The 16,266-nt window shown below is 39.9% G+C and overlaps 1 protein-coding gene across 1 annotated transcript; it reads left to right on the top strand.

Moving 5' to 3' along the window:
* Positions 1-301: 301 nt before the first annotated feature.
* Positions 302-6,592, top strand: LOC133285633 (uncharacterized). The gene is made up of 3 exons (XM_061482883.1): positions 302-472; positions 790-1,000; positions 1,457-6,592. The coding sequence occupies exons 1-3, from the start codon at positions 302-304 to the stop codon at positions 6,196-6,198; spliced, it is 5,124 nt and encodes a 1,707-aa protein (XP_061338867.1). The 3' UTR covers positions 6,199-6,592.
* The last annotated feature ends 9,674 nt before the right edge of the window (positions 6,593-16,266 follow it).

The raw sequence follows: 16,266 nt of genomic DNA on the forward strand, positions 1-16,266 counted from the left end.
AAACAATTCCACTGTTTTTTTTTTTACTTTATGCCAATTCCACAATTATTATTTGAACGTGGGTCCAAGGAATAAAAACAATTATTAATTGCACTTTTTTGCGTTTACTTCGTCACCAAGGAGTCAGGGGAAAACAATAACCCACTCACTCACTCTTGTTTTGCTTTACTTTGCTTTTTTTTCTTTTGGAGTAAACAGAGAATGGAAGAAGACTAACACTAGACCCTGATCTTTCTGTTTCGCACTTCACAAACATTCAGTCATTCATTCATCCATTGATTCATCGCACTAGCACACACGGATGAAGAAGGAAGACATGTCAGTGAAGGAACACGTAGAAGAGATACGAAGGAGCAAGTTCTCCATCGGAGGAGCATTTAATCCATTGACGGAGGACCTCCACCAAGCCGTTAAGAACCTCTCCGCCGAACTCTATGCCAAGGACGTTCACTTTCTCATGGAACTCATCCAGGTAATGTCATTTCAAATTTGCATACATTTTAAAGATTTTTATTTTATTTTCTTAGAAAAAAAATAAACAATGCTGTTAAAATCATATCGTCGCAAGTGAAATTGGACCATATAGAAACTCGAACTAGTATTTCTCAACAATAATAGGTAACTGATTTTCACTTATAATAACAAAATATCAACAAAGAAAAAGAAATGTATTTACCCTATTTAATGGCTTGGAGATGTTTATATTGCAGAATTATGCAATCAATCATAATATCCTATTGTTATTATATTGGATTGTTCACTAACCTAATTGACGTTTTGATTCTCCAGAATGCGGAAGATAACCAGTATTTTGGAGGAATGGATCCAACGCTTGACTTCATAATAACATCTACAGACATAACAGCCACCGGTGCTCCAGCTACATTACTCATTTTCAACAATGAAAAGGGTTTTTCTCCCAGAAATATTGAATCCATATGCAGTGTTGGACGGTCCACTAAGAAAGGCAACAGGATTAGTGGTTACATAGGGGAGAAAGGTAAATTGTCACACTTAGAAAGAAAGTCCTTGAAAGAGATATCGACAAGGACTATCTGTGTGCTTGTTTCCAATGAAGATGAGTAAAAAGCTTGAATAAATGTTATATACATATAATCATCATGTTTTAACTCTTGAGAATATATATTTGTTTTTGAACCTTAAGTTTTTAGGGAATGGCAATATGTCCATTAAGTTGGTTCTAACTACTTACCGAAAATTGATTTGACTGTGCTTTAGCAATTGGGGTTGAGCTTATTGTACACATGTAGCTTGCTGATTTAAGCTTGTTCAGTTTCACAAGCAGTGTTGTATCTATTGGAAGGTCTATTAAGATTGGTTTTATTTTTCAGTCTGCATGTGTATTATATACATGTAATTTCATGTATATTTAATCCAAATTATTTTAATGACTCTGAAGATTACTTATAGAATTTATTTTATGATTATACTGCAGGCATTGGTTTCAAGAGTGTATTTCTGATCACTGCTCGGCCTTACATATTTAGCAATGGATATCATATACGGTTCAATGAGGAGCCTTGTCCACATTGTGGTCTTGGGTATATAGTTCCTGAATGGGTTGAGGAGAACCCAACCCTTCAAGACATAAAACAAATATATCGTGCTGGTGACACCCTTCCAACTACTACATTTGTCTTACCACTGAAGCCAGACAAAGTCAAACCAGTGAAGCAGCAGCTCTCCAGCATTCATCCAGAAGTTTTGTTATTCCTTTCAAAAATTAAGCGTCTTTCAGTCAGGGAAAATAATGAGGATTCTAGGCTCAATACAATAAGTGCTGTAGCTATTTCAAGTGAAATTAATTTTGTGACAAGGAAAAACATCAATGCTGAGTCTTACACTCTCCGTCTCTCTGAGGAGGAAAATTGTGACTCTGAAAAGGAATGCAGCTACTACATGTGGAAGCAAAAGTTTCCCGTTAGGCAAGAAAACAGAGTGGAAAGGAGAATGGATGTAGAAGAGTGGGTTGTTACATTAGCCTTTCCAAATCAGGAGCGGCTGCAAGGGGGTAAAAGTTTACCCGGGGTCTACGCATTTCTTCCTACGGAAATGGTTACCAACTTTCCTTTTATAATTCAAGCAGATTTTGTCCTGGCTTCATCAAGAGAGACGATTATCTTGGATGATAAGTGGAACCAAGGGATACTTGACTGTGTTCCATCTGCTTTTATGGATGCATTCAAATCCCTTGTTATAGGAACAGATAAAGCTCCAGTATCTAGTTTGCCTCGGATGTTCCAGTTTCTACCAGTAAAAAGCTCTGCTTATGAGGAATTAAATGCTGTGCGGGAGAAGATACAAACAAAACTGGTTCAAGAAAACATTGTTCCCATTGAGACGTACAAGCAGCAGAAGCACTTTTACAAGCCTTGTGAAGTTGGCAGGCTATTGCCTGCTTTTTGGGATATTCTGACCGAGGCTCGGGAGCAAGGAATATCCTTTCATAACCTATCATCCCATGGAAGATATATCCTGAGTTCTTCATTTGATAAAGCCCAGTATGATCACATACTCAATTTCTTGGGAGTCAAACCAGTCCACAACAAATGGTATGCAAAGTGCATCCAGAGCTCTAATCTTTTGGACGGAGCATCAGAAGATGTCTATTTGAAGCTTCTACTGTTTATTGCTACTAACTGGGGGTCCAGATTTTGTGATTCCAAAATGATGAAAATACCACTGATTAAATATGTTGGTTCTGATGGAAGTGAGTCCCATTTTTGTCTTAATGAATGCACAAAGCACCAGGGCTCCAGGAGAGTTTTTCGAGCTTATCAAAATCAGTCTCATCTTATATCATGGCTGATTGGTTGGAACAAGGAATTCAGATGTGCATCCAATTGTTTTTTTATGCCGGAAAGCACACAGCAAGCGATCTGGGTATTCCCAAAGAAACATAGTTTGTTGGATTGGCTAGGCTATGAAGCTAATGTATCTCCCTTGAATGTATACAATTTTGCTAAACTTCTTTGCAATTCCATTCAGAATAATCGTAGGCTTGCCATTACATATGCTCACTTCTTGTACCACTCATTTTCAAAAGGTTATTTGACACTTCAAGAGGTTGGTAGCCTATGTGGTTCTATGCCTCTTGTTGATAATTATGGATGTGTGACTGCATGTAGAGTTGGAGTTCTTGTTCCTGCTAATGTGAGCAAATGGGCAGACTTGACTGTTTCTAATCCATGGAGAGATGAAGGCTATATTGAGTTGGGAAAAGAATACGTATATTCTTATCATTGTGCTGGCCAACATACACGCCAGGAGGAGCTCCTAGACTTCCTTGTAACTCATGATGTAGCTTCTGATATACCTCATATATCTGCTCCTGATGCTGGGATTTCTGGTTTAGATACGCCACTTACTAAGGAAAATGCTTTCTTGCTCTTGGATTGGATTCGGAACCTGAAATATAGGGGAATGAGTCTACCCGATAGGTTCTTGAAATGCATAAAGGAAGGAAGTTGGCTTAAAGTTACAGTGAACGGATATAGGCCGCCTTCAGAGTCATTCTTAATTGGCTCTTCATTGGGAAACATTTTGCAAAGTGGATCTGTTCTGGTCGACATTCCTCTGGTTGATCAGAGTTTCTATGGGGACAGAATATGTGAGTACGAGGAAGAACTGAAAACAATTGGAGTGATGTTCAAGTACGGAGAAGCATGTGAATTTATTGGGAGACAACTTATGACTCGTGCAGCTTCTTTCACTTTAAGTAAAGGTCATGTGCTTTTGATACTTGCGTTCATTCAATATCTGAGGAAAAGTCTTCTTCCAGCTGATCAATTTGTCAACAGCATCAGAGGTGGAAGTTGGCTACGGACATCACGTGGTTACAGGTCTCCAGTTGGTTCTGTTTTGCATGATTCAAAGTGGCAAACTGCATCCCAAATTAGTGATATCCCTTTCATCGACCAGGCTTACTATGGTGGGGAAATATATGATTTCAAAGAGGAACTTAAGCTGCTAGGTGTGATAGTTGAATTCAACGGAAGTTACCAGCTTGTTATTGACCACTTAAAATCACCGCTGTATTCGAAATCTTTGACGGCTGAAGCTGTTGTGTTGATACTGGAATGCATACGTTTTGTGGATGTCCCTGACAAACTTGTTAATGCACTTAAAGGATCCAACTGTTTAAAGACGAATATTGGTTTCAAAACTCCCGGTGATTGTTTCTTGCTTGACCCTGTATGGGGTTGCATTCTTGATGTATTCAATGATTTTCCGGTGATTGATCATGAATTCTATGGAGACAAGATCTTCACTTACAAAAATGAGTTGAAGCAAACTGGATTGGTGGTTGATTTTGAGGAGGCAGTCAAAGCATTTGCTCATGTTTTCAAGCAGAAGGCATCACAAGCTTCCTTTAACAAACAGCATGTTGAATCATTTCTCTCGTGTTTCAGACGTCTGAAAGAAACTGAATATAAGTTTCCTTCAGATTTCTCAAAAATCATACATTCTTCCAAGTGGTTGAGGACTCGGGTTGGTGATTATAGGTCTCCAGGAAAATGCATTTTATTTGGTCCAGATTGGGAATCTCTCTCTCCAATTACTCGCCTTCCTTTCATTGATGACAGTGACAATTGTTATGGCAAGGCTGTACATGAGTATAAGGAGGAGCTGGAGAGTATGGGAGTTATTACTGATTTTAAACTTGGTGTGAATTTTGTCACTTCCAGTCTAAGGTTCCCTGCAGATCCTTCCTCTATAACTCCTGAGAATGTGTTTTCTCTGTTGGAATGCATCCAGTTATTGCTTAACCGTCATCAACCTCTCAAAGATGACTTCACAAAAGGATTATCCAAACACTGGTTGAAGACCCATGCTGGTTATAGGCCTCCAGACAAATGTTTACTGTTTGATTCTAAGTGGGATTCATTCCTAAAGCCAATGGATGGACCTTTTATCGATGAGGACTTTTATGGATCTAAAATTGCCCAATATAGTAAAGAACTCAACGAAATCGGAGTTACTGATGATGTTAAGAAAGGGTGCTCATTAATTGCCAGTCACCTTGACTTGCATTCTGAATTTTCCACCATAGTACAAATATACAGGTGCCTGAACAAATACGATTGGAAACCAGAGAATGAAGCTACCAAAAGGGTTTGGATTCCCAAGGGAGTTGATAATGGAGAGTGGGTCAATCCTGAAGAATGTGTCAATCACGACAAGGATGATCTTTTTGGTTCAAGGTTACATGTTCTGAAAAACTACTATGACAGAGAGTTGCTTTCTTTTTTCGCCTTAGCTATGGATGTTAGAAGCAAGCCCTCACTTGATGATTATATTGAGCTATGGAAGGAATGGGAGAGTTCTGGGGAACAGCTGTCACATGATAAATGCTGTAAGTTCTGGACTTTTGTTTTGCAACATAAAAGCCAGAAGAAAGAGAAAAACCTTGCTGAGAGCTTCATGAAACTACCCACTACATCAGGGTCCCATTTAATATCACTGTTAGAGAAGCGCGATGTTTTTGTTGCTGATAACCTTCATTTGAAGAATCTTTTTGAGCAAGAGAAACTATTTATCTGGTATCCTAAGCCAAGCTTGGCATCATTGCAGATATCTGAATTATTAGACTTATACAAGAAAATTGGTGTTCGCACTATATCTGAGTCTGTGATTAAGGAAGAATCATCCTTACTAGATGGTGTTGAACTCAAGCAAGTGGATCCAAGGAATATTTTCATTGGCAAGGGGTTGGTTAAACTTATTCTTGGCTTTCTTGCTTGTTCTAGCCTCAAAATGCAAGCAGAGAAGAGGCATGAAGCTGTCCGAGGTCTTCTTGACCTTACTGTCCACGAGACGATTGAACCAGTTACTGTTAGCTATAGTTTATCACTATCATCAGGGGACACCATTGCTAAGAAAGCAAACAGAATGATACGTTGGGAAAGGGAAAGTTCAAAGCTTTTCACCCAGAAGATGGACTGGGGTAATGGAAATACTAGTATGATAAAATATGCTACATATTTCTCAGAGGCAATCTCTGTTGGTGTATTGGGTGAGAATGTTGATCATGTTCTTGCACTCTCTCAGCTGATCAAATTGGCTTTCTTGCTGAAGTTTGATGAGGAAGCAGTTAATTTCTTGATGGAGTCCAAGGATTTGCAGATTTTCTGGGAGGATGAGGAGTTCCTCAGTTCTGCCTTCCCAGTTAACTAGGTCTGCATCGCTGAACTCAATTTTTATTTTGCTTTTTCCTAAACTCTTTTACTGGTCTGCATGTTCCTTTGATGCAATCCAGCCCAAGATGTATAAAAGAGATCAGAACAGACAAGTATGGATCCAGCCACAACCAGGCCCAAATTGACAAAAGGAAATTCCCACAGTGACCCGTAACAGAATGGAGCATGAGGTGGCATGAAGTTGGTTATATCTAGTGGGAAGAAAGGGGGAAAAAGGAGGCAGAAAGTGTGACGTCTTTGGGAGAGCGTGGGACCTCTAAAATTGTCTCACAAATTATCTTTTCATTCTGTTTAGCATTTTCTTTGTTAAGTGGTGTAATTTTTCTTTCCGTTGGAATTATTTTCATTCTGAGCTGTAATATCTTATATGAACGTTGAATCAATGGAATATTCAGATCTAGTTTCCCTTTAAATTTCTTGTTATTTGCTAATTATTTGTTAGACCATAACAAATTGGTATCAGAGCTCCGTCTGGGGAATGGTAGTGACGAGATCAATGGAGCATCAGATGGATTTGATCGAAGAGAGAATGTGTAACACCTCGTGTTAACCCGGTTTGTTAACATGTCATCGTATTAAGCCACGCTTAATTAAAAATGCGGAATATTCTTTTTATTTTCAATTATGACGTCATTATCTTTACCAAGTTGAATTACTTAATTCATTTCCAAAACATCGTCTGTATGAATATTGCAAAAGACAACTAACTGAAATACCTCATTAATTAATATCATAAATATGTCTCTAGTCACGGAACTACAACACGTAGACCGGACAACCTGATAGTTTATACAACACAGATAAGCTTAAACAAGACGGAAATCAAAGTGGCATGGACAAACCCCATGCTCGCCAAATAAGGCACAAGCCCAACAGCAGTCTCAACTCAATAATCATAAATGACAGAAAACATAAACAGCAACCAAGTCCACAACATGTCAGCATACAACATAATAACATGATAACAACACAATCTAACTCAACTCCGGCCTCCTACCGCCCGAGGTCTCAACCCCCGAGTTACCTGAACCTGAAATAAGCGTCCCCAAACGTGGGGTGAGATCTCTAAACAAGAAATCTCAGTAAGACAAGGGGTCCTCAAGGATCTTACCCCAAGCTCACTTACATGTGCAATATAAGTTCTAAAGCAGTTTACACAATATACATAAGTTCCTAAGTCAGTGTAATGCACAGATAACCATGTCATGTGTGTCAATATAATCTACTGGCTAGAGAAAATGCAGGAATACGTTTATTACCCACACAATGTGCAAGGCGCTACTTGCATCCACCCCAGTCTCACCATTTTGTATGACGCTACATACTCAGGCTTACTGTCAAAGTGGAACAACACATGCATATTATAAGGCCCTTACACTTAACAATTCAACAACATTTCAAATCATCAAGCATGAAAACACAGCATGCATATAAACCATTCCCCCATGGGATATGGTGGAACCAACAATGGCTAAGCCGAGGACTCGAAAGCTTACCTTGTAAGCTAGCTATCCAAACCAAGAGTCCACACAAGCTCAAAGCCCAAACATAGCAGAATCACAATCTGTTTCAGATCAACAATATATCAATAATCATGCTTAACAAGCATAAGACACAAAGACAACGCCTTTCCTTTTGCGTTTCATGTCTTTAGGCTTCTCACAAAGTCACAAGCCCTTAATCACTTAGATTCTGACTTAGTTAATTTTTACAGAAGTTCAACTTTCTCAAACTAGGGTCCACAAACCCTTAATAACCTTCTGAATGAACAGTGCAACTACTGTTCTTCGAAAACCCAGAATATCCGGATATATGTCGGGGGCATATCCGGATATCACATATCCGGATATCATATCCGGATATCACAAGACCCCATATCCGGATATGGATATCCATATTCGGATATCACAAGACCCCATATCCGGATATTTCGCGACAGAATGCATTTCGGCATTTCGCGATATATCCTTATCAAAGATAGTTCTTTTCATGCATACAGAGGCTCAAACATGCGATTTAAGGTGTGTTTAACATTACCCAACCTTAAGTTATCAACTTTAGCTCATTACATGCATCAATGTTCCATTTTTAACAAAGAAAACTCAAGAACAAAGGTGGTGATCATACCACAAGCTCAAAACAGTGGTGGATGATGCTCTTGGAGCTCTCACAACAGCTCCAAAACTCAGGCCTCCAATATCCACGAAGATGGTGACTAAGGTTGGTTCTATCTCACCAAATATAGCTTCTTGAAGCTCAAAACACCAAAAACAAGATAGCCCTTGTAACACCCCGTGTATACTCGGAATATTAACATTACATCGTATTAAGCCGTGCTTAATTAAAAATGCGGAATATTCTTTTTCTTTTCAATTATGACGTCATTATCAATTACCAACTTGATTACTTAATCAATTTCATAAAATATCGCCTGTATGTGAAATTGCAATAAGACATCTACTGAAATATCTCAATATATAGATAAAGTGTGTATCTAAATCACGGCATTACATCAAGTAATCCGGACAATATCCTGATACATTATTACAACTCCAAAAGACTCAAGACATAAACAAGACATAATAATACTATGTGTCATGGACAATCCCCATGCTCATCAAATAAACATAGTAAACAACAAGTCTCAACATAAAACTCCAAAGCATAAACTGAAGCTATAAGCATAAAAGCAGCATGCAAATCCAGCATCCAATCATGGCAGCATAATATAACAGCAATCTAACTCAGCTCCGGCCTCCTGCCGCCTGAGGTCTCAACATTACCTGACCCTGAAATAAGCATTCCCCAAACGTGGGGTGAGATCTCTAAACTAGAAATCTCAGTAAGGCAAGGGGTCCTCAAGGATCTTCCACCCCAAGCTCACTTACATGTGCAATATAAGTTCAAAAAGCATTTATATCATTATCAGTTCCAAAACTATGTAGTGCAACAGATATCTATGGCATGTGTGTAATCACTATCTACTGGCCAGAGAAATGTAGGAATACGTCTATTCCCTACATGTAGTACAAGGAACACCGCTTGCACCTCACCCACAGCCTCACCCTCTTGTATGTTCTACATACTCAGGCTTACCGTATAGGTGGAACACCTCCATGCATATCAACAAGGCACTAACATACAATAGCTCAACAACATTTCCAAAACATCAAAAGCATGTAACACAGCATACATATACCATCTCCCCATGGGACATGGTGGAACCACAACATGGCTAAACCGATGACACGAAAGCTTACCTCTAAGCTAGCTATCCAATGCCACAAGCTCAAAGTCCAATTACAGCAGATCACAATCTGATATGGACCAAATATAAATCAATAACGTGTACCACATGCATACAAATTAAAGACAACGCCTTTTCATTACGTTTTCAAGTCTTAAAGCTTCTAACAAAGCCACAAGCCCTTAATCCCATGATTCTGGCTTAGTCCATTAAATACAAAAGTTCAACTTCATCAAACTAGGGTCCACAAACCCCCAATAGCCTACTGTACACACAGCACAGCTACTGTTCTGTGAAATCCCAGAATATCCGGATATTCCTCGGGACCATATCCGGATATGCAATATCCGGATATCTCACTGTCCATATCCGGATATGCAATATCCGGATATACAGATTCACATATCCGGATATCCAATATCCGGATATCCCAAAACCACATATCCGGATATCCAATATCCGGATATCTGTTCGACAAATATCCGGATATTTCACGACAGAATGCAGTTTCTGCATTTTCGTGAAGATATCCCTTAAAGGTTCCCTTTTTACCGATTTTAAACACCTAATCATGCATTCTAGGCGTGTTCAACATTACCCAACAACAAGTTATCATCTTTTAGTCATTAGATGCATCAAGGTACCATTTTTAAGCCTTAAAACTCAAGATCAAAGGTTGGTATACATACCAAAGGCCAAAACAGAGGGTCAACTGCTCATGAAGCTCCCAAAACAGCTTCAACAGCTACTGGGAATATGGTGTACGAAAATGCTACACTAAGACTTGACCTTTCTACCCAAAGGTTGCTTCTTTAAGCAACAAAATGCCCAACTCAAGCTTCCACAACCAAGCCAACCAAGTCATCCCCAAAACTCTCACCAACAGTGGCTGAGCACTCAGAGAGAAGCACCCTTCTCCCTCACCAAGCTCACTCTCAAGTGTTTACAAAGGAAGAATGAAGGAAAAACAAGAAAGGAAGTGCCTTGGACCCAAAATGGAGAAGAAACCCCACAAGTCAGCCAAGCTGATCAGCCACCCTCAACTCTCACGCTCAAAATCTGTTTTCTAGGGCATTGTGCCCTTAGAAATGGGTATTTATAGCCACAAGTCACTTAAACACGCAGTATTAAATTTAATTGCTACGCTTAGCATTTTAATCCCAAACTTTGAATTATGAAACTACATAATTTTTTAAGATTTATCATATTTTTCTTATATTTTTCTGAGCACCTTTCCGGTACGCGCTTTTCAAAGCCAGTACCGGTTTCTAGCACCAGTTCTCATTATTTGGACTTGAAACTCGTTTTACAAGTCCTACATATTATTCTAGTAATTATCATGCACTTACTATAATTTTCCGGGATACTTTTTTGGTACGCATTTATACCGACTAGCAGAACCGGTATCTGCAGTTTTCTTCCGAAAAGCGACTTTCAGCATTCTTAATCACTTATTATGATTATTAAGCCTCATAAATAATTATTAGGGTCAATTATGGAATCATTTCCTATTTTTGCATAATTAATTAATTAAATACCTTAATTAACGGTGCGGGTTCTTACATTCCTCAACCCAAACTTCAAACTCAGTCCTTAACCCATACACACAAAGGCCATAGACAGAAAAGAAACACTCTCCCACCCTCACAAGGATCACTCATACAATGCTCAAGTGTTTAGATGAAGGAACTTGCACCAAAGGTGATTGCTTTGGCTCACAAGAGGGAGGAAGGGAGGCAATGGAATAGTGCACAACTGATCATCCACCAAGGAGTCTCACGTAGAATGCATACATGCCTAGGGTTTTGTGCTAAAATGCATATATATAGCCACTTAGGAATTAAACATACAGTATTATCGTTAATTTTTACGCTTAGCATTTTAATCCCAAACTTAGGATTCTGAACCTTCTCAGTTTTCTAAGATTTGTCATATCTTTATTTTATTTTTCGCAGCACCTTTCCAGTAGGCGCTTTTCCATAGCCATTATCAGTTCTGGCATCAGTTCTTATTATTTTGACCTGAAACTTGTTTTACTAGTCCTACATATTATTCCAAGAATATTCATGCACTTATTATAATTTTTCGGGATACTTCACTGGCACGCATTTATACCGGGTAGCAGAATCGGTATCTACACTTTTCGTCCGAAAAGCGACTTTCAGCATTCTTAATCACTTTCTATATTTATTTAAGCCTTCTCATAATTTATAATTAATTTCCTTAATTAACGGTGTGGGTTCTTACAGAATGCGTAGAGGGTGCGCAAGGCATGAAGAGATGTTACTGAGGTTAGACGAGAATGAAGCTCGAAATGCAGAAATTATTAATCGGTTGGGAGCGAACGAACGGGGAATGTACGAGATGCTTAGGAGGCTTGAAGAAATGGCAGAGAGATGGTGAACCCCTTCTCGTGACAGAGAAAACGAGGAAGAAGACGCCGGTTCACAAGAAAGAAGGAGTGGAAGGAGGGCGAACCTTAATTTTCCAGCCAACCGACGCTTGGAGGTTCCAATTTTCTCCGGTGAAGATGCCTTTGGATGGATGAGCAAGGTGGAACGATACTAAGCCGTGAATGGAGTAACAGAGGCGAAGAAGGTGGCCACCGTGTTGGTCGTCCTGGAAGGGGAGGCCCTTCACTGGTTCTACTGGTGGGAGGCGAGCCACCCTAACGTCACTTGGGGAGTTTTCCGGCGAGATTTGCTCAGCCGCTTCCAATCGTAAGCCCTTGAAAATCCTTATCGAGCGTTATATACGCTTAAACAGAATGGTAGCGTGATGGAGTATCGGGCTCAAATCGAAAAGATGGTGGGTGCTTTTCGTTTCGAAGACGAGGAGCTACTCAAAGGAGCATGGTTGAATGGTGTGCACAACAGCATCAGGGAGGAGCTGCTCATGTCGCCGGTGCTCGGTTTGACGGAAATGATGAAATTGTCAATTAAGGTGGAACGAAGGAATACAGCATGGAAGGAAGAAGGATTGGGTCCGCTTGGAAGAAACTGGACCTCAGGGCTGAACCGTGCCCATGTGGGCCAACAGAGAGGATCAGGCCCAAATGAAATTAGAGCATGGGCTAACTCCAATTCAGGCCCAGGCTACAGGCTCTAGCCACCCAAACGTGGGACAATCAAATTCACGAACTAGAAGTATGGAGAACCCTAATGATGGAGGGGTAGCGAAAACCACAACACACACCACTGGAATTCGTGCCGAAGAAAACGACGGTGGGCAGATGCGTCGATTATCATAGGCGGAATGGAGAGATCATCGGCAAAAGGGGCTGTGCTTTAAGTGCGACGAATGCTGGCACACAACTCACAAATGTCAGGTTCGTCAACTGTACTTGTTGCTGGCGGAAGACGACGACGTGGAGGACGGCGAAGGGAATAGAGAAGAAGAAAGGGAAAGACCGGTGGTGGACGCGGAGGAGACGGACAAACAATTACAACTGTCTCTACAAAGCTTGCTAGGGCTCTCTTCAAGCCAAACCCTAAAGGTATGGGGGGAAATCAAAGATCAGAATGTGGTGGTTATGGTTGACTGTGAGGCGTCAAGTAATTTCGTAAAGAAAGAGATGGTGGAGGAACTAGGGTTACAGATCGCAGACACCCCGTCGTACCAGGTGGAAATTGGTAACGGGTACAAAATTGAATGCAAAGGGGTATGTAGAGGAGGGACATAAGCATTCAGGGAACACAGATCAAGCAAGACCTCTACCTATTTGAATTAGGCACTGCTAATGTTGTTTTGGGCTTGGAATGGCTCATTCATCTGAGGGAGATCAAAGAAAACTATAAGGAAATGACTCTCAGGTACGGGGAGAGGGGGAAAGAAATAGTAATTAAGGGTGACCCCTCCTTGTCCAGATCCGAAGCTTCATACAAGTCTATTTCTAAGGCTCTGAGAGACCAGGGACAAGGGTTCTATGTGGACTCAGCAGAAGGGGAGACCCAGGAGGATGAGGAGAAGTGGGCTGAGTTGAACCAACTCTTGTCAGATTTTGGTGATATTTTTAAAGAACCCAGGGAGCTACCACCAGCCCGTGCTATTGATCATGCCATCCACCTCAAGCCAGGAAGCCAAGTGCCAAACATTTGCCCATTCAGGTACCCTCATTACCAGAAAACTGAGATTGAAATGTTAGTAGCTGAGCTTTTTAGCAATGGCATGATCCGTCACAGCACCAGCCCGTACTCAAGTCCAGTCATTTTAGTTAAGAAAAAGGATGGGAGCTGGCGTATCTGTGTTGATTACAGGGCGCTTAATAAAATTACCATTCCTGATAAATTCCCAATGCCTTTGGTAGATGAACTCCTGGATGAATTAGGGGGATCTCATATTTACTCAAAACTGGATTTGAAAGAGGGTTATCACCAAATTAGGATGAGGGAAGAAGATATCCCCAAAACAGCGTTCCGAATGCATGAAGGGCACTACGAGTATGTAGTGATGCCTTTTGGGTTGACCAACGCCCCATCAACTTTCCAGGCACTTATGAACGAAATTCTTAGACCCTTCCTAAGGAAATTTGCACTATTTTTTTTTATGACATATTAGTATACAACAACAGCAAAGGGGAGCACCTCGGACATCTAAGGGCTGTGTTTGAAGTATTGAGGCAGCACCACTTAGTGGCCAATCAAAAGAAATGCAGCTTTGGCAAGACTCATATTGAGTATTTGGGACATTGTGTATCTGCTGAGGGAGTTAAGGCTGATCCAGAAAAAATTAAGGCTATGGTTTCGTGGCCCACGCCCATGAACGTCAAAGGACTCAGGGGATTCCTCGAGTTGACTGGCTATTATAGAAAGTTCGTGAGAGATTATGGGAAGATAGCAAAACCCCTTACTGAACTACTGAAAAAAGATGAGTTCAAGTGGAACCAGGAGGCTGAAGATAGTTTTCATAATTTGAAGATAATGATGAGTTCTGTTCCAGTGTTAGCCTTACCAAATTTCAGCAAGCCGTTTACGGTAGTCATTGACGCTTCCGGAAGGGAATTGGTGCGGTCCTGACCCAAGATAATAAACCTATTGCTTTCATGAGTCAGGGATTTTCTAATCGGGCTTTAGCTAAGTCTGTGTACGAAAAAGAGTTTATGGCAATAGTCTTTGCAGTGAGAAAATGGAGACACTACCTCATGGGCCGACACTTCATTATCAAAAACAGACCAACGAAGCCTCAAGTTCCTCACTGACCAATTGGTATTGAGTGAAGAATATAATGACCCTCACATTTATTATGGATTTAATATTGAAGAATAATTATAAGGAAGTAAAAAGAAAAAAAGAAACAAAGTCACCTTTGGTGAAAAAGGAGTTAAAATGACAGTTAAGGAGTAAAAATGCGAGTAAATAAAGTTACCCGAAAGTAAAAAGTAAAATTATAAATATTACCATAAAAATATTTTGGACTAGTGTGCAAAGTTTGGTAGTGAATGGAGGTGCGTAAATAGATAAGATTTTACCCAATTAAACCAACTTAAATACTTAAGTTAGAAACGTACAGTATCCTCATTTCTTTTCTTCTCACGCATGCGTTCTTTCTTTCTTCTTCTCTGTGCGACAAACCCGCGGCCATTGGAAGGAGAGCTTGAATTGTAACTTCCTCGTTTCTTGATGAAATCAAGTGAGATAAAAAGCAAAGTTGCTTAGAATTGAGAGACAAACACAACCCCTAATCCATAATCTATCCAGAAGCCTTGTATTGAGAGAAAAATGGAAGGGAAAGTGGCGCCCCTTTGTTGATTGAAGGTCCAAGAAGGAGTTTTGATCTCATTTGAGGTTGGAAATCTACTCATTAGGTGATTCTAGGTAAATCTATGTTAAGAAATCCTAGTTTTCTTTGAGTTTTGAGAAAGATTGATTTAGGTTTTTCATTTTTAAAGTTTGGCTTGATTGAGCATGTTAGAGCTTGATTGAGGCTTAGCTCATGTTGAGAAAAGTGTTCAGATGAAGATTTTAACGGTGAAAATGTATTTGGAAAATTTGAGATACCGTATTTTTGAATAGTGACGTATATGAGTAGTACCATATACGTGAATAGTGACGTATACATGAATAGTACTGTAGAGATAAACAATACTGTATGTATGAATAGTTAAGAAATATTTGATAAGTAAAAGATAAAATCAATAAATGGTGTGTCTAGTTAACTAGTTGGCTTTGAACCATTTTATTGATATTTGTACGAATTCCTTCTCTAGGTGTGCCTAGGGATTGTGGACGTTTGGATTCTCGTGGAGCAAGATAAGTAGCTTGTTCTTCAAGTAAGCAAATTGTAAAGCTCCAAGAGGTAAGCTCTATGTTTATGGGATTCGCTCCTACTTTGTGTTCCGCCATAGTGTACGGACTGTGGTCGGGTTGTATGATATGTATGAGATATATGATATAGATGCATTCATATAGAACTATATGATGATGTGATGTGATATGTTTTAATGTGTTTAATTTGATGTGTTTACTTTGATATGTTTTGATGTGTTTAATTTGATATGTTTTGATGTGTTTACTTTGATATGTTTTGATGTGATTTCTGTAATGATCTCTGGCAATTGATTCTATATGCACTGATGTCCGCTTGGGGTCCTCCCTTGGGACAGACTGTGTATATATCTGTTATATGTTGAGTTCCACTTGGGGTCCTCCCTTGGGAACATGTGCACTGATTTTCGCTTGGGGTCCTCCCTTGGAATTGACTGTGTACACCTCTGTTATGTGATGATCTCTGGCCATTGATCCTATGTGCACTGATGTCTGCTTGGGGTCATCCCTCGGGACTGATGGTGTACACATCTGC

The sequence above is a fragment of the Gastrolobium bilobum genome, unplaced genomic scaffold (assembly GCF_033153095.1).
Source record: "Gastrolobium bilobum isolate Gb01-03AN ecotype WA unplaced genomic scaffold, APGP_CSIRO_Gbil_v1 utg33431, whole genome shotgun sequence".
NCBI lineage: Eukaryota > Viridiplantae > Streptophyta > Magnoliopsida > Fabales > Fabaceae > Gastrolobium > Gastrolobium bilobum.

Excerpts from the sequence above, each read along its gene's own strand:
- LOC133285633 (XM_061482883.1), top strand. The coding sequence starts at position 302 with ATGAAGAAGGAAGACATGTCAGTGAAGGAACACGTAGAAGAGATACGA. Across the intron at positions 473-789 it reads TTCTCATGGAACTCATCCAG|AATGCGGAAGATAACCAGTA; the intron begins GTAATGTCATTT and ends TTGATTCTCCAG. Across the intron at positions 1,001-1,456 it reads TGGTTACATAGGGGAGAAAG|GCATTGGTTTCAAGAGTGTA; the intron begins GTAAATTGTCAC and ends ATTATACTGCAG.